This window comes from Chrysemys picta, chromosome 1 (genome assembly GCF_011386835.1).
Source record: "Chrysemys picta bellii isolate R12L10 chromosome 1, ASM1138683v2, whole genome shotgun sequence".
NCBI lineage: Eukaryota > Metazoa > Chordata > Testudines > Emydidae > Chrysemys > Chrysemys picta.
In genome coordinates this window covers 147261125-147280705 of record NC_088791.1, presented here as the reverse complement: position 1 = coordinate 147280705, position 19581 = coordinate 147261125, and the positions used below count along the sequence as shown (strand labels likewise).

General features: G+C 48.0%; 2 protein-coding genes across 17 annotated transcripts in view; one reads left to right on the top strand and one right to left on the bottom strand.

Annotated features, from left to right (window-relative positions):
- Positions 1–11983, top strand: part of WDR3 (WD repeat domain 3) — a 58752-nt gene extending 46769 nt beyond the window's left edge. For 4 of the 13 annotated variants that reach the window (XM_065586282.1, XM_065586275.1, XM_065586260.1 and 1 more), the window contains exon 27: positions 11660–11983. In XM_065586282.1, coding sequence (XP_065442354.1) covers positions 11660–11662 — 3 coding nt within the window. In that variant the 3' untranslated portion in view covers positions 11663–11983. Of the gene's footprint in view, positions 1–9293; positions 9653–9734 lie in introns of those variants that run through there. The other 9 variants (XM_065586270.1, XM_065586250.1, XM_042852151.2 and 6 more) reach the window with 4 other exon arrangements.
- SPAG17 (sperm associated antigen 17) overlaps positions 1–19581 on the bottom strand; it is a 278678-nt gene that overhangs the window by 1148 nt on the left and 257949 nt on the right. For 3 of the 4 annotated variants that reach the window (XM_005292730.4, XM_042852127.2, XM_042852129.2), the window contains 8 exons: positions 18916–19018; positions 18391–18508; positions 15809–15907; positions 14461–14612; positions 12493–12662; positions 5265–5325; positions 1981–2125; positions 601–738 (listed from right to left, as the gene is read on the bottom strand). In XM_005292730.4, coding sequence (XP_005292787.2) covers positions 602–738; positions 1981–2125; positions 5265–5325; positions 12493–12662; positions 14461–14612; positions 15809–15907; positions 18391–18508; positions 18916–19018 — 985 coding nt within the window. In that variant the 3' untranslated portion in view covers position 601. Of the gene's footprint in view, positions 1–600; positions 739–1980; positions 2126–5064; positions 5326–12492; positions 12663–14460; positions 14613–15808; positions 15908–18390; positions 18509–18915; positions 19019–19581 lie in introns of those variants that run through there. The other variant, XR_010599017.1, reaches the window with a different exon arrangement.

Sequence of the window (19581 nt, the reverse complement as noted above, 5' to 3'; positions counted from 1 at the left end):
TTCTATGAAACTTTGAGAAATATTTTTGGTATTCAGAAAGGAAATAGTGCGACTATATTTTTGGCCGAGTGAAAGGAGGCCCGATGCTAAACTCAATGGAGTTTGTCTGTATAACGTCTGAACACTGCTTCTGATCAATTACAGAATTTCATGGAATGGTCTTGGCATTAACAGGCAGAGTCCTATTGACTCGGGTGAGACTCAGAACACCAAAAAAGCCATTTGCACCTAAAAAGCTGCTACTTGCTGAAAGCCACCTTATTGCTGTGGAGGTGGATGTGCAGTGAATGGGGGAGCCAGTGGGAGAGGAGAGTGTAGCTGCCAAGGGGTTTATGTGGAGACGATAAGCAAAGACTGTGCCTCTCTGCTGGGAATGACTTCTTTGGGACTGCGTAATTGGGAAAACCTGTACATCTCTAGCAGCCAAGTCCTTTCATTACCGTCACCCAATTGCTTCCCTTTAATACATGGGCACTCAGCTGTGTCTGGCTCCTGCTGTGGGTGGTGCAGGACTTGATCCTGGGCTGGATGAGTTGCCAAGACAAGGCTCAGCTAATACTCTTCAGCTAGAAATTGCAATGATTCATCTGCGGCACTTACGTTATCCAGGAAGTTTGTGGGGTAGTATAATCCTGAGCCTGGGGATGGGACTTGTAGAAACCAGCCGGACCGTGGCTGCATGGCCCCCCTCAGGGTAGCCCTGCGGCCTGTGCTCATAAATATCACCTGTTAACACTGGTGAGATACTTGTTAAGGGTGTAAACTCTCTCTTTTTTTTTTTTTAACAAATCTGGGGGTGTGGAGTCCTGAACATGCTCTGGAGATGAGAGGCCTTCACAAGGACCTGAGTCCAAACCATTGACCCAGCTCAAACACCAAAGTGAGCTATGGGGGTTGGGGAAAATAGAAAACATGGGAAGAGGGGAAAGCAATGGGTGGGGGTGGGAATAAGTCACAAACCGGTGACTGGGAGTCGAATAAGGAGGCTTTCGCTGCTTGGGCACCAGCCCTTATCCAGCCCAGCTCCATAACTGATGGGATTTGCCAGCACAGAGCATTTTGGGTCAATGTCAATTAGCTGAGGATGGTCTCAGTTTAGCTGCCACAGGACAGGGGTCCACAATCTAGGAAGCACCACCCTAACTGGCAGTAACTGCCCCCTTAGAAGAGCCACCATCCCTTCTCCAACCTGGGAGGGATGGGGTCTCTTCAGTTTAGGAGCACAAGTCACTAACATGCTGCTAGGAGAGCTGTGCACGTAGCCTTGCATTGTTCCTCCTCCTACCGACTCTTTCCCTACCAGCCCTGGCAATCCTTCCCCATTACCAGCAGTACATTTGCTTCAAAGCCAAACACCCTCCCTCCTGCCCAAATACTCCCCCCTGTGAAAACCAGCCTGTCATTCAGTGTGAACAGAACATTTCTGAGGCTTGAGACAAAGGGGACTAATGCCTCTTAAAGTTGCTCTTCCCTGTCACCAGACCAGTAGTCCCAATTAAACAGCCAAAAGGAAAAAAAAATGCCCAGCAACAAAACATAACCAAGCAAACTGGCTCAATTCATCTGCTTGTGTGGTTATAGCCCTGCCCCCAATTCTGTGTCTGCCTTCACGCTATGAGCCTGCTGAGCGAGGGATGGTCCCTATCTGTGTGCTCAGCGTCCAGCCAGTGGGGCCCAGCTCCTGAAATACCATCTACATATTTAATAAGGATTTTGAGCCTCTGACTGGGGTGTGTGTGTCCTCCTGTCCCTCTTTCCAATCATTCCCCAAAAGCCACATCTTGGGGCTGCCTTCCTGGTCTCATTCCTCCCCTCCAGTGTGTCCGCTCTTCCCATCCTGCGCAACTGACATCACTTGCAGTTGGGGTCCGTCCCTCAGCTTGGCTGTGTGCCTCAGAAAGGAGGCCTGAGTACAGCTGTGGATGGTCTCCAGGCCTGAGGCTACCTGGGCTGTCTATACTGTAAGGCAGCAAAGGATATTTGCCTCCACAGGCAGGAACAGAGTCTCCCTCTCTGTTAAAATTTCAATACGGTGGGAAATTTCTCCAGAGCCCTCGGTACCTTCCACTCCAATTGCCATGGCATAAATCTCGATCTCCAGTTCAGCCTGTAACCCGGCTGCCACCTGGAAGAGAGACAGAGCCACCCAGAGGCAGTCATGTTAGAGGTATAAAATTGGGCATGTACCTTACAAGTGACACAAATAAATATACAAGGAAAGGGGGATCTTAGGTCCACCAATGGAGAAATCCATCCCACTACTGCCAAACTCCTTGTCCTACTTCCCATTCATCTCTATTTGTGCTTTCTGGGTCACAACTCTTCCTTTGCAGCAAGACAACTGCTGTCTGTTGGCTCTAGTTCAGCCACACCCAGAAGCTTATTCCTGGTGTGAAGGGCTGTTTAGCAGGTGACTTTTCAGACTGGTGAGGTCTGTGCAGAATGCGTTCATTTGCCTTTACATCCATCAGAACTTGAAGTGAATTTATCCTTTGGAAAATACATAGAGACTATGCGCCAAGGAGTAGGTGCAGCAGGCACAGAGTTACCAGAAGAGCTGTAATTGGGGTGGTGAGTAGTTTGTTTTTAGACTGCCAGCCTGTCTTGTCTAGTCTCTGTTGCTCCATTCAGACATGGAATGGAGCAAAGTGAATTTACTTTTGCCCAGTGTTTTGGTGGCATCCCAGGCTCAGTGAGGAAGGAAAGGGAATCGTCCCTTCACCCCAGTCTCAATCCTAATATTCTGCACTTTCCCTCTCTCACACCCTTCTCCCCCACCCCAGCTGACTCCAGGCCCTTAGAGAACAGGAGCCTCTCAGAATGGGCTGGAGGGAGGAGCGGGAGAATTTTGCCAATATTTGGGAACTAAACCATGGTAAAACAAGGCCTAACAATGGCAAAATGTTATCTCTTGTAACTAACCCGTATTGCATTAAAACCCTTCATTCTCTTCCTTGTGTTTATTCTTCCTTTTTCTATTTCCATTTTTTGTTCTTTACCACTTACCGGAGAAGAAGGAAACACAGAAGGGCATTTTTTATTTGTCTCTTTCAAGTGTCTAATTTCTCTTCCTCAAGCATCCTCTCCCTCTTTCATCTATAGTCTTTCCTCCCTTCCTTGCTTTCCTCTTCCCCATTAACCTTCCCTTTAGTCTTAGCAGAAGGAAAGGAGAACCAGCATGCTACAGCTGGGGGAGAACTAGAGATAGGAATGGAGAAGCAGGGGGAAAGGAGGACTGTACAGAAGGAAAGAGGGAGAGTATCTTTTCCAAGCCCTTTAAGGTCAGTCATTGGTTTGAAGGAACCTTGAGGTTAGGGCACTGAACTGGAACTCAAGAGATCTAGATTCGGCTCCAAGATCTGTCACTGACCCATAGGGCAAATCACTTCACTGCTCCAGGCTGGGCCTGCTGCCTTCTGCTGCTACTTGTGTTTGAATTTATTATGGTGACAGTGGCGGATTTAGAGTTAATGGGGCCCTGTGCTCAGCTTCATTTTTGGGACCCCTCCTTGTGACCCAGCCAAGAAAAAGAACATTCACTCTTATTTATACCCTCGGTTTTCATTCTTTTTTTCTTCATCCTCTTCCTATAAGTAATAGGAAGTAAATGAAAATAAAGTGAGGTACCTTGATTGTTTTTGTAGTCTAACTTATTTTTCCACAGATCACTTGAAAATCGCTGAGGGTCTCGGTGGACCACTTAATGATCTTTCCAAATATTGTCTGTACCGTTAACTATTGTAAAGTGCTTTGGCTAAGAGCGCTTTATAAAAAAAATGTAAAAATTGTTGGGGTGCAGGGTCTGGCCAGCACTTAGGGTGTGGGAGGGGGCTCAGGGCTGGGGATGCAGGGTCTGAGAGGAAGTTATGGTGCAGGAGCAGGCTGGGGGTTGGGGTGCAGAGTCTGGCCAGGAGTTGGGGTGCGGGAGGGGGCTCAGGGCTGGGGATGGGGGTTGGAGTGAGGAGTGCTTACCTGGGGCAGCTCCCGTTTGGTGCGAGGGGTGCAGGTGGGGATATGTGGGGGTGTGTGCAGGAGTCAGGGTGGGCAGGGGGCTGGGGGTGTGGGGGTTGCAGGAGTCAGGGTGGGCAGGGGGCTGGGGGTGTGTGAGAGGGGTGCAGGAGTCAGGGCTGGGAGTGTGGGAGGAGGTGCAGGAGTCAGGGCTGGGGGTGCAGGGTCTGGGAGGAAGTTAAGGGGTAGGAGTGGGCTGAGGGTTGGGGTGCAGGAGGGGGCTCAGGGATGGGCCAGGGGATTGGAGTGTGGAGCGCTTACCTGGGGCAGTTCCTATTTGGTGCAAGGGGTGCAGGTGGGACTGTGGGAGGGGGTGCAGGAGCTCCCATTTGGTGCTTAGGGTGGGGGTGGGGATGTGGGGGGTGCAGGAGTCAGGAAGGGCAGGGGGCTGGAGGTGTGTGAGGGGGGGCCGGAGTCAAGACAGGGGGTTGGGAACACCCCTCCCCGACCCCAGCCCACCCAACCCCGCTCTCTGCCCTGAGCAGCTCACAGCAAGGGGCTGGGGGAGGGGGGTATGTGTAGGGGGTATGCGGGGGCCCCGCTTTTGCTCCACCCTGCCCCGATTCCACTCCATTCCCCAAGGCCCCACCCCTGCCTCTTCTCTGCCTCCTCCCCCGAGCACTCTGTGGCCCCGTTCCTCCCCCTCCCTCCCGGAGCAGCCTGAGCACCAGCAAACAGCTGTTTGGTGGCAGAAGAAGCGCTGGGATGGAGAGGGAGGGGTGGGAACACGGCATGCTCTGGGGAGAAGGCAGGGAAGAGGTGGGGGAGGGGGAAGCTTGTCTGCTGGTGGGTGCGGAGCCTGCAGCAGGAGCCCCAAGAGCCGGCAGGACCAAGCTTCTGCCCCCGCAACTGCCCAGCCCTGGGGCTCCCTATTGTTGGAGGGCCCGGTGCCAGGGCACCCTGTGTTTCACTGTAAATACACCTCTGCATGGTGACTACTCTATGTGTTATGGAGCATGATCTGATACTTGCCAAAGAGCATCTCACAACAACTTCTACATTCAAACACAGGAGGTAGCCTAGGTCACCCAGGCTCCCATGCGCCATGTCTCTCACCTGCTCATTTCTTCACCAGTGGGCTGCAAGAATCAGCGTATACAGAGAGTTTTCACTTCTGGGCCCCTGCCAGCCCATCCCCCAAAGTGATGCTAGAGGCGTTTGCTGGGAAATTTCCTGGGAGCCTTGAGGGCCAGTCTGAAGTTGCCTGAAAACAAAGTACCTTCTGCCCCACAATACACATGCTCCACATGACTTACAGGCCCCGGTGTGTAAATCACTCTCAGTCCTGTGCTGGGAGGTGGCTGCTTCACCCGAAACCTGCCAGGGAAAAAATACAATCAGTCTGCCACCTGGAACAACTCGGGGTAGGTGGGGCCAATGGAAAGGAAAGTGGAGAATCCACAGTTCCTAAATGTGGAAATATTTCTGAGCTTCCTGCCCAAGCTCCATTCACACAGTTCTTAACAGAAACAAAGAAAATCAAACCATCGTAGTAATGGACCAAAGGTACCTAACTCCCAACAGAGCTCATTAGCCACTGCCTACTGCCTTCGATAAAAAAATAAAGTAAATGCTCGTCCACGCTTTGTGGATACAGGAACAGGTTTTTGAATGTAACTAGTTTTTCTGGCATAAATGCTCTTGTGTCAAAACACACACAAATCTTTTTTTTCCATTTATGTGGTTTCTTATACCACTGTAATTTGGCTCACCTTGCTGTAGAGGGAGAGGCAGGCCGACCCACCTTAATATCGGTCACCAGAATGCAAAGATCCAGAAGCAGCTACTGAAGTAAATGTGGATCAAGGGGCACTCCCAAGACATGGCTCAGTGCCATGCCATTGTTCCAGCAGAATTATAATCATAGAATATCAGGGCTGGAAGGGACCTCAGGAGGTCATCTAATCCAACCCCCTGCTCAAAGCAGGACCAATCCCGACATTTTTACCCCAGTTCCCTAAATGGCTCCCTCAGGGATTGAGCTCACAACTCTGGGTTTAGGAGGCCAATGCCAAAACCACTGAGCTATCCCTCCCCCACAATAACTCTACAGACAAAAACAAGACCTCCTGTTCCCACTGCCTGCATCTGGATTGGCTCTTTGCCACTGAGTCCACCACGGTACCCTTTGTTGTTGTGGACCAGTTGGAAGGCACCTCGCTGACCAGGGACCCTGGTGTGATGCCTTTCAAACTGTCCACCCCACATTAATATTGGTGAGCCCGCCACATTTGTCAACCAGGCTTTGCAGCACTGTGGCGAGATGCCCTTTTTGTTGTAGCAATTGGAGTTGGCAAATTTCCAGATGTCGACGCTCACCCTGTTCTCCATGCTGAGGGGAATGCGCATGGTGGTGGTCTGCTGCAGCAGCACCAGAGTGAGCTCTGCACAGACCTCTAGAAAATTAGTCTTCCTCAACCTGAAGATCATCCCAGGTCTGCATCACTAGCCTGTCCTGTAGGTGTTGGCTAGCTGAACCCAGAGGGGCACTCCACCACAAAAAGCCTCACCAGGGAAATCTCATGCAGACATTAGCTGAAGAATCTGCTCCGCCACTTCAACAATATCCCCGTGGTGCATGACTGCCAATACATGTGGAGCAGCCTGTTTGTATTAATGAATGAAAGGCTTGTGGAGCTCAGCAATCTTTGCTCCATGCTAATTGACAGCAGTTTGAAAATGGTGCTGGTTCACAAAAGCCAGATGAATTATGGGATACCACAAAAGGAGTCATGAGAGTTTGTTAGTTTGAGCCCAAGTCCCAGCCATCCAGTAGGTGTCAGACAATGCACTTTGAGAAAAATCCCAGCATGCACAGAGCTCAGTGGAGGAACAAAGTAGCTTTGGATATCCGCGTAGAATGCAGTGTGGTCATTTCCAACAAGAGCTGCACTGCGCTGTGTAGATACAGTGGTTCATAGAGGAAGTAGTTTAATCTGGCATAAACAAAGCAGTGTGGACATACTCTTTTGATATAATTATACCGGTATAATTATGGCAGAAAAACATGTACTGAAAAAACTTTCCTGTCTAGACAAGAGCTTATAAAAGAAAATCCTCTCCCAGACCCAACCACTGTTCATTTTCTGAAGCAAATCAAAATGGAAGAATTAATTCAGTTATTGAATGAAGCTAAACTGATTTAAGAGAGGTTCACAGTGGTTCAAGTGCATTTACATGAAGGGTGAGCACTGTGTAAGTAAAGCAGTTCAATATTGGTTTAGTTACACTGGTGCAACTTTGCTAATATAGACCAGCCCTAAAATACAGTGGTGTCAACGTCCTACTGAGAAACAGTGATTTGCCACTGGGGGTTGGGAGTGAGGAAAGCTTCAATAGTGCGTCCTGCATTGAGGCGGAGTCAGGAAGGAGTGCTTCAATAGCACAGTGATGAGCACAATTTAAAAACCAGTTACTTATCTGGTCTATAACAGGTGTTCTTCCAGATGTGTCCAGTCCACATTAGGGGTGTGCGTGCACAGAAGTCAGAGATTTTCCCCACAGTGGTACCCATCAAAAAATGAGTACTATTAACTAGTGAAGGCTAATAACTATTTATAAAAGAATACATTAGCTTCAGAGCAAAGGGAATAATGTGTAACTGCATACAGCATGCTTGAACTACTGACTACAGGCAGACAGAAGGAACTGGGCCATTGGGGCAGCTTCGCCCTTTTTAATCCTCAGTGAGGCGCACAAGACGATGCACAGTGCATGCACTGCCCTGATGGGTACTGCTATGGCAAACATCTCCAGCTTCAGCACACTGGGCGCACACATCCCTAATGAGGAATGGACATGTGCAAGTCCTCGACAATGAGATGCTGACACAGATTGACTGGCAAGCCCATGGATCCATTATGGTCTGTGGCACAATAAACTAAAATAGACACACAGAATTTCTCTCTTGTTTGGGCTGTGGTTTTGCAGCACTCTCCCGCTGTCTAGGTTGTCAGACCATGCTTGTCACCTTGGTAACACTGTCAGACTGGAAATTCTACAGCAGATTCAGGTCAATTTTTTCTAGGGGGGGAAAGTTTCCATGGGGTGGAGCGTTGAGGAGGATCGCCTGGCAACTGACTTTGAGCAGCTAGATACCAGGGCTATTAGAGGGGCTCAATGGGGGGGCTATTTGAATCAGGGAGTCTCTAAAGCAGCAGTTTGACAGTGACCCCCAGTAATATGTGTTTCTGTAATGCATTCAGCCAGGCATTGTTCATTTGCCACCTTGAATGACCCTTGTAATGATTGGTCTGCAAATGTGCTGATTGCCACTGTGTATGAATTCCAGCAGCAACCACCGTGTGTAGGACACAAATAAAGATTCATTTTATTTTAAAGAGTAAACTTTTATTACACAGGAATACATAGATTTCCATTTCCTACAAGGGGCATGTCACTGAGGAGCACTCGCTGAATTGACGCTCTCACAGCCGTGTGTCAGTCCAGCTGTCATTCTGAAACCTTTCATGGTGACAGGTTTCAGAGTGGTAGCCGTGTTAGTCTGTATCAGCAAAAACAACGAGGAGTCCTTGTGGCACCTTAGAGATGAAAGCTTATGCCCAAATGAATTTGTTAGTCTCTAAGGTGCCACAAGGACTCCTCGTTGTTTTGATTCTGAAACCTGTCCCTCAGGGTGGAGTGCAAGGGGTACTGCGACAGGTTGGGAACTTGCAAGGAATATGTGTGGGGAATTTGGGAAGGGCATGGAACGTGGTTCTGTATGGGCTGTAGAGGAAGTCGAGAATGCTTGTGTTCTGACTACAGTGCAATCAGGGACCTCAGCATCTCTGTTTGGTCCTCCCATCAGCTTGATCATCCGCTCCTGCCCGTTTCCTCTCCTGGCTATCCATTTTTAATTTTTCATTAATTGTCTCTCTTCACGCCCTGTAATCACGATCTACAGCATCGGATGATTACAGCACTTCTTTAAACATGTCCTCCTTACTCCTCCTGGTTCACCTCCTTAGCTGGCAGAGGTGCTCCCCCTGTGTGTAGGAGGTACCCCACAAGAGCACATCTGCAGAAGCACAAGAAATGATAAATAGAGGCAGTATTGTGAGTGCACTCACAGCCTTGAATCACAACAGTCAAATACACTTCTTTCTCACTGTCCCTTGGCAAGCACGCAGCTTGGTGAGTGCCCTAAACATGGTGATTCGATGGGGAAAAGGGTCTGGGTGGTTAACAAAGGGGATCACTACAAGCGCCTAGGGGTACTATTGTAAATTCTGGCACCATTTTCCACTGGCAGGGGTGATCAAAGCTGATATCTCACTTCTCAGGGTAACCAAGGATGCAAGGGTGCATCTCCTGCATGCATGCAGCTTCAGACTGGTCCGTATGCTGTTCACCTGTGTACCACTTTGGTTCCTGCAGCAGTAATTACCAATTGGTGCAGCAAAGTTTCCTACAGCGGGGGGAAGGAACAAAGCAGCTTTGCTAAGGAACCTTCGGCAGAGGATTGCAGAGTACCTGCAGGAAAGTTTCCTAGAGCTCACTGTAGAGGATTCCCATGAAATCCTGATCTGCATTAACCAAATTTTCTGCAAGGCCCCCACTGCATAGAAGAATGGGAAGCAGACAGAAACAGTGCTAGTCTTGTTCATTTCTATCCCTTATCCCACTTCTAACATATAACAAAATAAAGGACAGCTATACCTCATGGCACTCTGCAGTATCAAATCAAAATGAGTACTTACCAGAGCTTCCTTCTCCTGCATCAGGCACCAACTGCCGGAGTGCTGTGACTGGGTAGACCCCTCCAGTCAAAAAGAGGTCCTGGCTCACCACACTACTAGACAATCTTGTCGCCTGTCCCAGATCCTCCTCCAACTCCACTTCCTTGCTCACCACTTCGCCCTCAGGGTTGACTCTGCTGTCTGCTGCCTCCAGCGCCCTAGAAGTATCCCTGGAGCTCTTGGGGATGGAAATGGGGTTGCCACCAAGGATGGCAGGTCTTCGGCACCAGAGTGACAGTTTGCCTCCCTTGCCTTCTGGTATGACTTTCTCAGCTCCTTGATCTTAGCACAGCACTGATGCGTGTCCCTTTCGTGCCACTTCTCCAACAATCTGCCCGTAAGTATCAAAGTTCCTACGGCTGGAGTGGAGCTGGGATTGCACAGCCTCTTCTCCCCACAGACCCAGCAGATCCAACAACCCCGGAGTACTTCAGGGGGGAACACATTTACTGCGGGAAGCTGGCATGGTCAGCTGGGAAGATGTGATGTAAGCTGTCCATGCTGAGCAAACAGGAAGTGGAATTTCAAAAATTCCCAGGCCTTTAAAGGGGAAGTGGTGCATGCCTGCGTACTTGGCTTCAGAGCAGTGGAGTTCAAACCGCTGACCAGAGCTGTCATGATGGGCATTGTGGAACACCTCCTGGAGGCCACTTAGGGTGACATAAGCAATTGTGATGTTCACACTGTGTCGCTCTAATTTTGTTGCAAAATCTGTGCATCTCGTCCAAGTGGTTTTATTATGTTGGCATATCAGGAGAGTTAAATCGGCAGGAGGAGAATGTAATGTGTACACCTCCACTGTTTTGCTGATGAAAGCTGACTTTTGTCAACAAAACTATTAGTGTACACAAGGCCTTAAACTGTAATCTTTAGCTTTCAGCATTAACACATTATGGAGATGAATGGGGCAGTTCACACCTCTTAGAGCTATTGTTTTAGGCCCTCTGCCGACTCAGGAAGCCAACACAGCATCATTTATACTCAGGTTACATTTTGAATGTTTTCTTTACAACCATAAGGACCAGAACATGTAGTTTAAAAAAAAAAAGTTCAGTTGTGGAGTTCAAATCCACTGCAGGGAAGTGGATAATGCAGCAAATTCTGTGGTTCTGTATTATGTAGGGCCCTGACTATGCCACACACATCAGCAGATAGGGCAGCTGCTGCAAGCCTCAAACGGGCATGTGGCAGGGTGGCTGCCACCCAAGCTCCAAGCCAGTTTGCTGCAGGGCAGTTGCCATATGCTGTGTGTATGACTTTGCTTTTAAAATGTAAGATGAAAACTTTCCCCCTTTTTGGAGCAAAATTCATTACTACACTCAACCACAGCCGCTGAGCTGCTGCCTTTCTGGAAAGAGCAGCCCCACTAACACTGAAAGCAGAGAGAGCGGCAGAGCACAGACCCAGCTAGGAAATATTGTCTACCACCTGTCTAAAGCCTGGTGCTAGTTGCTCTGAAGTGCTAAATCTACTTATGTGTTAGGAATCTGCTGTCATTCCTCTACGTACTCTGTGCTACTGCCCTCACTCTCTTGCCTAGAATTAGTTACATTTTAAGCCTATTATTTCTATGATTGTGTTTTCTGTAGCCAGATGTTTTAGAATATCATTCCAATATGGAGGTGTGACGTTATTGATATAATCTGGGACCATATAGATCATTGGTGCAACCAAGGTCCTGTAGTGGCACCAAATCTTGTATAAAGGGGGTCAAATGAGGTGTCTAAGACAAGGGAGACATCACAGACAAGTTGGTGTTAGCTTTGCCTAGCCTGCTTGATGGCCCATTAAGGACCATCAGCTATACAATTGACCCATTGAGAGAAGGCAGATACGCCTTGTAACTCAGCAAACTGTGCAGGAACTTGCTCATGTGACTCCAGACTCCATTTTGCTGTAATTTTCCACAGTAAGGACAAAGAGGTGTTCTTACACCTGGAAAAGACTATAAAAGGCTGATGCTCATTTCCATCTTGTCTTCAATCCTGCTTCATACCTCTGGAGGAACTTTGCTACAAACTGAAGCTCTGAACAAAGGACTGAATGACCCATCCCAGCTGTGGATGTACTCCAGAGACTTGATTTGAACCTGCAGTTTCTATCTACTTCTATGCTACAAGCCTGAACCAAGAACTTTGCCATTACTGTATGTAATTGATTCCATTTAACCAATTCTAACTCTCATCTCTATCTTTTTCCTTTTATGAATAAACCTTTAAATTTTAGATTCTAAAGGATTGGCAACAGCGTGATTTGTGGGTAAGATCTGATTTGTATATTAACCTGGGTCTGGGGCTTGATTCTTTGGAATCGAGAGAACCTTTTTTTTCTTTTATTGGGGTTTGGTTTTCATAACCATTCATCCCCATAATGAGTGGCACTGGTGGTGATACTGGGAAACTGGAGTGTCTAAGGAAATTGCTTGCATGACTTGTGGTTAGCCAGTGGGGTGAGACCAAAATCCTCTTTGTCTGGCTGGTTTGGTTTGCCTTAGAGGTGGAAAAACCCCAGCCTTGGGCTGTGACTGCCCTGTTTTAGCAATTTATCCTGAATTGGCACTCTCAGTTGGGTCCCGCCAGAACCAGCATCGCTACAGGAGGATTCCAAATACAAATGCCATCTGGAGTCTGATTAGCCTAGTGACACTATCAAAGAGTTTACAGCTGAGAGGAGGTGCACATTTGGCCTGCAGATGGAGTTAGGTGATGATTTTAAAACAAGTTTAAAAACAGTTTGATCTCACCTTATGAAATCCACTCCAACATTTTTCAGAGTGACTGTGACGGCATAAGTATAACCCTCCTTCAGCACCCCAAATATCACTTTAGGTGGGATGAGATGGAATCCACAAAGATGCTGAGTTGCTGTTGCAACAGAAGATGTGTTGACTTTTCCCCCAACCAGATCTTCTACCTTTGCAAACAAGATCAATACATTACATGGGCAATAGGGGAGGGAATTAAAAACTAAATCACATAGAAGACTGTAAGTGGCAACAAAGAACTTATCCCAAGATAACAGGAAGTTGCTTATTACTAAAAGGACAGAAACTATAGCTCCCCTCCTATAACAGTGCTGACTGCCAAGTTTAATGATGCCAACTTCTGTTAATGGCTTATCTGTTATTGTCCAAACACTGACACAAGACAGTTTCTCATACAGTAACTCCTCACTTAACGTTATAGTTATGTTCCTGAAATATGCGATTTTATGCGAAATGATGTTAAGCGAATCCAATTTCCCCATAAGAATTAATGTAAATGGGGCGGTTAGGTTCCAGGGAAAATTTTTTTGCCAGACAGAAGACATTATATACATATACAGTATAAGTTTTAAACAATTTTAAACAAACAATTTAATATTGTAAACAGCAATGAATGATTGTGAAGCTTGGTTGAGGTGGAGGAGTCAGATGGTGGGATATTTCCCCGGGAATGCCTCGCTGCTAAATGATGACTGGCACTCGGCTGAGTCCTCAAGGGTTAATACGCTGTTGTAAATGTAGCCTCACATTCTACAAGGCAGCATGGACTGAGGGAGGAGGGAGGAAACACAATAGATGCAGGGCAAACACTTCCCTGCAAAAACTGAACATGATGATGAGCTAACCAGCTGGAGTGCACCACTCCCTCCTCCTGACAGCACATGCATGGCTGCACAGGTGCTGACTTTCCAAAGTGCTGGGGGGTGCATGCATGAGTGAGAGAGAGAGACGTGCATTGCCCTTTAAGTACGCTGACCCCACTTCAAGTACGTTGCCCTTTTAAGCAGATAAGCTAGTTCAGCCAGGAAGCAACAGCTTCCAGCAAGCTCCCTCCTTTCTGTCCCTCTCCTCCGCTTTGTGGAGAGGGGGTATAGGGCGGGGTGCAGGAGCAGGGGGACATCCTGATATCAGCACCCCTCTCTCCCCCTCCCCCAGCAAGCAGGAAGCTCCCGGGAGCAGCTCCAAGGCAGAGGGCAGGGCAGGAGCAGCACGGCAGTGGGGGGAGGGACCCACATACCTTACAAGGAATTTAGGGGAGCTGATGGGGAGGGGGGCTGCTGTTCCTTCCCCCCCCCCCCCCGGTTCTAATCCCCACAAGGAGGGGCTGCTCTTCCAGAGAATCCTGCAAACAGTGGACAAAGCAGGCAGCTGCCAAACGACTGCAACTTTAAACAAGTTTGTTCCCTAATAGGTCAGCAAAGTAACAACGAAACAACATTAACCGGGACCACTTTAAGTGAGGAGTTACTGTACTTTTAAGGGGGAGAAAAAGAAAGGAAAAGCAAATGGCTATATGCAAATGATTGGGCAGCTAAGACTGTTAAAGACTAAGGCCAACATTTTCACATCTGGGATCCTAAAGTAAAGTAGGCCACCTATATTCATATTTAGGAATTTAGATAAAAATGGCCCTATTTTCAGAGGTATTGAGCCATTCAAGCCAGTGGGAATTGAGGGCACTCAGCACTCCTAAAAATCAGGGTACTTTTATTTACGTGCCTAAATATGGACCTAGGTGCTTAACTTTAGGCACCCAAGTTTGTGGCCTAATAATTCAGGGAGAAGTTGTTTCTGGGACAGTCAGCCCCAGATAAATTGCAAGTGCTATTGCTTCAGTAAAGAGAAATTCCAAAAAGTGACCAGTGTTGCTGCAGAGTGACTTAACAACGGTGTGCAAAAGAGGTGTGCAAAGGGAGATTAACATTAGCCAAGAAAATTTCATTTTACCTTTTCATTGGGTACAGATTCTGGCTTGCACCCCTGGATTGATAATGGTAATTTCACCTTCTCTTTTCTTGGCTGCTCCGCAGCATCCACCAGCAAGCTCTGGGCGTGAGACTGGAAGGGTATCCCAGATGTGCACACAGCTGTTCCCACTTCTATTCAGAAGCCAAGATTTCAAAGAGTGACATTGAATTTTGCACAAAGGGAGCCCAATTCTGCAGTTCTTGTGCAAACAGAACTCCTACTAACTTCCATAGGAGTTTGGTCTGCATAATGTCTGTAGGATCAGGCTCAGTATTTTTATTTAATAGAGCAATGTAAGAGTGGAAAGGCCATTTTTAAAATCTACTAACAGGAAACAAATATCCTGGGGCCACTGGAGAGAAAAGGGATTTCTGTCTCTTGGTCCTACTGACTTTTCTTTTTAAAAATATTGAGGAGAAAAAAAATAGATAACAGTCTTGCCAGCACAACAACTTGTGTTTGCATTTTGACTCTGGCAAGCTTTAAGAGTAAATTACTATGGTTGAGAATATCTGGTGCAAAGCCTCTGTTCCTTGCTTTACATGTCATGTGGCCTTTAACTCTGGGGGAATCTGCATAAGCAACAGGGAAAGCTTGGGAGGTTCAGCACTGGCTTCCGGGCTTAGGGCAGTTGAACTTGTACTTGGATCTCTGATATCAGAGCGGAGGGTCCTAAGCATTGGTCTACAGAGTCATTCTCACACTCTCTCTCTCTGGCCCAATGACTATTCATTTATACACAGCACTATAGCTATATCAGCAAAACTTTTAAGTTGTAGACAAGGTTTCAGAGGCACAGAACAAAACTTGCAGCCCAGGGATATGGGATCAAGGTGGATTTAGCTCCCCTTTGAACCCTGCTGATTTTGGTCTGTGGTGAGAGTCAGTGTAGCCCCCAGAACAACGTAGGCAGTTCTCCAGCATTGTCTAAGTTATTGCAGCAGCTTTGCCCGGAATCCTAGCAGTGCTATGCACGGAGGTCTCACCTCTCTTGCCTTCAACATACCAGTCCTGCTCTTGCCCCTACCCCCAGCAAGTCCCCTATGCCAGGTCTTGGGTTGGGGGCCTTGTAGGGCAGTGTAAGTTACCTTGTGCAAAGCATGTGCCGGGGGAAGTCTTCTGTGATCAAATCCACAGCCCTATGGCTCTTTTATGTTGCTGCAGGAATTTTCAAGGACCATAGCAGAGGAGAGAATCCCTCCCATTATTTTCCCTGAAGTGTTAATGTATTACTACCACAGCAGACTTACATTCGGCTCCTATTCCTCTCTCCACCAGTCTTCAACCTATACCTGTACCTAGATGCCAAACTGGAATGCTCCTTTACCTGCTCTGTTGGAAACTTCAGTCTGTGCTGAAGGACGGTGTGTCCGAGGATTCAGTGAGTGTGGGGAATCACTGGTTGGGACAAACAGACCTGTAGGTTCTGCAGAAAAACAGATGAGTATATTGACAAAATGCCAGTTATATCAACGCACTGCATTTCTATACAGAGGGTATTAAGCATCTCGATTAGGGCCTACTAATGAGTGCTGTGTGTTGCCATGTGAATGCAGCCACCAGCAACTTGCTCCATGGGGCAGCAGGGAGCAGAAATGCTGCACAGGGAGTGTGGTGAGTCATAGCCAGGAGAGCTTTGTAAGGCTTTGCAGCAGAATGGCTGATTCAGCAGTGAGCTGAGAAGCTCTGCCAAGCAATCCAGTCCAGTTCTCCAGATAGCTGCAATATAGGAGGCTTGAGGGAGTGCAAAATGGGGAAATATGAGAATGATCAGGGCTCTGATAGGGACCCATGGAAGATTGTTCTGACGACGTGTTCTTTGGTGTGTGATGAACAGTACAGCACAATGCCTTTCATCCTGATGGGCCAGTTCAATGCTTGCCAGGGCTGCTTTCTAAACAAAGGATCAAAGTACTCCTGTCAGTGGTGTAAACCTCTCAAATCCAAGCTGCTTAAAATGCTTTGTTCACTGCCCACCCCTCCTTTGTTCTCTGCTGCTCCCACACTGCTCAGTGCTAGGGTTACCATATTTCAGCGAGCAAAAAAGAGGACGGGAGGAGCCCCGCCCTAGCCCCTGCCCCTCCCACTTCCCGCCCCCCCTGACCTCCCAACCCTCCCCCCGTTCCTTGTCCCCTGACTACCCCCTCCTGGGACCCCTGCCCCTAACTGCCCCCCAGGACTATCTAAGCCTCCCTGCCTCTTGTCCCCTGACTGCCCCAACCTTTATCCACACCCCCACCCCCAGACAGACCCCTGGGACTCCCACGCCCCATCCAACCACTCCCCACCCCCTGACAGCCCCCCCCAGAACTCCCAACCCATCTAAACCCCTCTGCTCCCTGTCCCCTGACTGCTCCGATCCCTCTCCGCACTCCTGCCCCCTGACAGCCCCCCCCAGAACTCCCAACCCATCTAAACCCCTCTGCTCCCTGTCCCCTGACTGCTCCGATCCCTCTCCCCACCCCTGCCCCCTGACAGCTCCCCCCCAGAACTCCCAGCCCCCTACCCCCCCCCACTCCTTGTCCCCTGACTGCCCCCTCCTGGGACCCCTGCTCCTAACTGCCCTCCAGAACCCCACCCCCTACCTAAGACTCCCTGTTCCTTGTCCCCTAACTGCCCCCTCCTAAGACCCCCCCCAACTGCCCACCAGGACCCTACCCCCTACCTGTACCCTGACTGCCCAAAACTTTCTCCACTCCCCCCAAAAAGCCCCCCCCCGTTTCTTGACTGCCCCCTCCAGAACCTCCCTGCCCCTTCTCCTGCCCCCCCTTACCCTGCTGCTCAGAACAGGGTGTTGGGCTCTGTGCGAGCCGGACACGTGGCTAAGCTCCCCAGCACAACAAAACCCGGTCCCTGGCCCTGCACAACAAAACCCGGTCCCTGGTCCGGACCGGGTTGCAGGGGAGAGCTGCCCTTGTATCAGCACAAAGTGCTCTCGCTCCCGTTTTGCTACGCTGCATGGCAGAAACTGCTCCCAGTTGCAAAAGGGGAGGGCTGCACTTTGTGCTGAGACACTTGCTCAGAATGCAGGGCGGAGCTCCTCTCCAGCTGCTCCGGAGTCCAGCCCGGGACTTTCCTGCAGCCCTCCCAGCCGCTCGCTCTGCTGTGCCGGGGGAGGGGGAAATCCCGGACATTGTGAGTGCTTTACAAATTCCCCCCGGACGCTATTTTTAGCACAAAAAGGAGGACATGTCCGGTTAAATCCGGACGAATGGTAACCCTACTCAGTGCTCCCTGTGTGTGTCCTCCAAGTTGTCTCCACCCAACGTCACTCAAATTCCTATGTTACATACCCCTTCTTCCACCCCTGGTCTCCAAACTGACACTCCACCTTACCCCTTCCTCCCACTTCACTTCAAGATCCTCCCTGTCTCCCAGCTCCTTCTCAACACTCACCCACCCTTTCCCCAGCCTTTGCCCCCTCATTGCCTTCTTATCCATTCCTGCTCACTCTTGCCCCCAGTTAAGTTTGCCCGGTTGCTGTTCCACCTCCTCCCAGCCTTTAATGCCATCTGATAACCCCTAGCTTTTCATTTTTGCACCCAGACCCCACAGTTTTTCCAGTTCTTTTATGTCTGCAAAGACCCTTAAATGTATCTCACAAAGCAGTCTTATAATGTTCCCAAGCAGTTCAAGTGTCAAGCAGATCTGGGAGATGTGGTGTTGAATGATAAGGTTCAGAACTGAAAATCCTTTCAAGTATTATTTGTAGCATCCACACTGGTATCAATTATTCCATACTCATTGTTCAACTCATTCAGCTAGTTGGTATCAGAAACTAATGGAGATTTTTTTCAGTCCTTTGCAGAAACTGTAACAGCCCCAAGGCCCTCGTGGATTTAAGTGCAATAGGAGTATGAGACAACTCAACAAGCCAATGGAGAATTTTGCTCCATATTGAAAAGTTACCTGCACTGAGCTCAGACGTACTCCTAAAAAATTCTTTGACTGTCTCCAAAGACGGCTTCTCTCTCTCTTTCTTTGGAAACGGAGGAAGTTCTTTAGAAAGTGAATCCACATCAGGGAACTTTTAAATAAAAATGACAAGAAGTGCTCATGTCTCCTAACCATATTATATATATATATATAGCTACTATGAAAGAGGGCATAAAGAAAGCAAATAAGCAGAACTAAACCGGTAACAATTAAACTGACAGTATAAAATAAATATAGCTGTATTCTAGAATACACTTCCTTCTATATACATTATAAAAAAGCACTTCAGCCTACTTATCAAGCAAGATTATAAAGGTATGGTCTGCACTTGACACATGTACATAACATCCATTAATGCTAACTGTGTCCAGTCATTCAAAAGTGCCTTCTACAAGATGATAACTAAGATGATAAAAAACAATCTAAGATGCTTTGATGACTGAGACAGAGATTCTTTGCACTAATACCATCTCATTCAGCGTCTCTGAGCTCCATTACCTTTTTCAGGAGAAATTCCTTGCCGAGTTCAGATTCAAAATAGGGTGGAATTATTCTGTTTCTTATTCCTATTAGGCACTTCCTTCCTTCATCAAGTTCCTGCCTACATAGTAAGGAAAAGAAAGAAGAAGATATTACAAGTGTTGCCCCTGACATTTTTTTTGCTAACCAAATCTACTAATGTCATTCTTATAATCCACTGACTTTTTTCTTAAAGTTATCAAATTGCCAAGAAACAGAGGGATCAGCTACAGAGCCCCATGCTACAGATCTGGGATTCAGATAGCAATTTGAAGTTTGTATGAATGGTTGCTGATCTGTTGCCTTCATGTATACCCACCATCTCCTCATTACATATACTCTAACAGCCCAATCCTGTTCTCACAGAAATCAGCAGACAATAATATGAATTTACTGTAAATATATTTATGCAAACCAGAGGAATCCTCTAGACCGGAGATTGATGAGTTAACCACATCCAGAAAGCACCAGAAGCAGCTCAGACTTTCAGCTCTCCTTAGATGAATCCTGGAGCTGCATCGCAGCCCCAGTTGAGATACTCCCAAAGCTTTAAACTGTAGAAAACTACACACATACAAGGGTGGAACAAGTTCCAGTTTAGACAATCTCTCTACTTTGAGAAAGCGTATGTGCAGTAAATGCAAA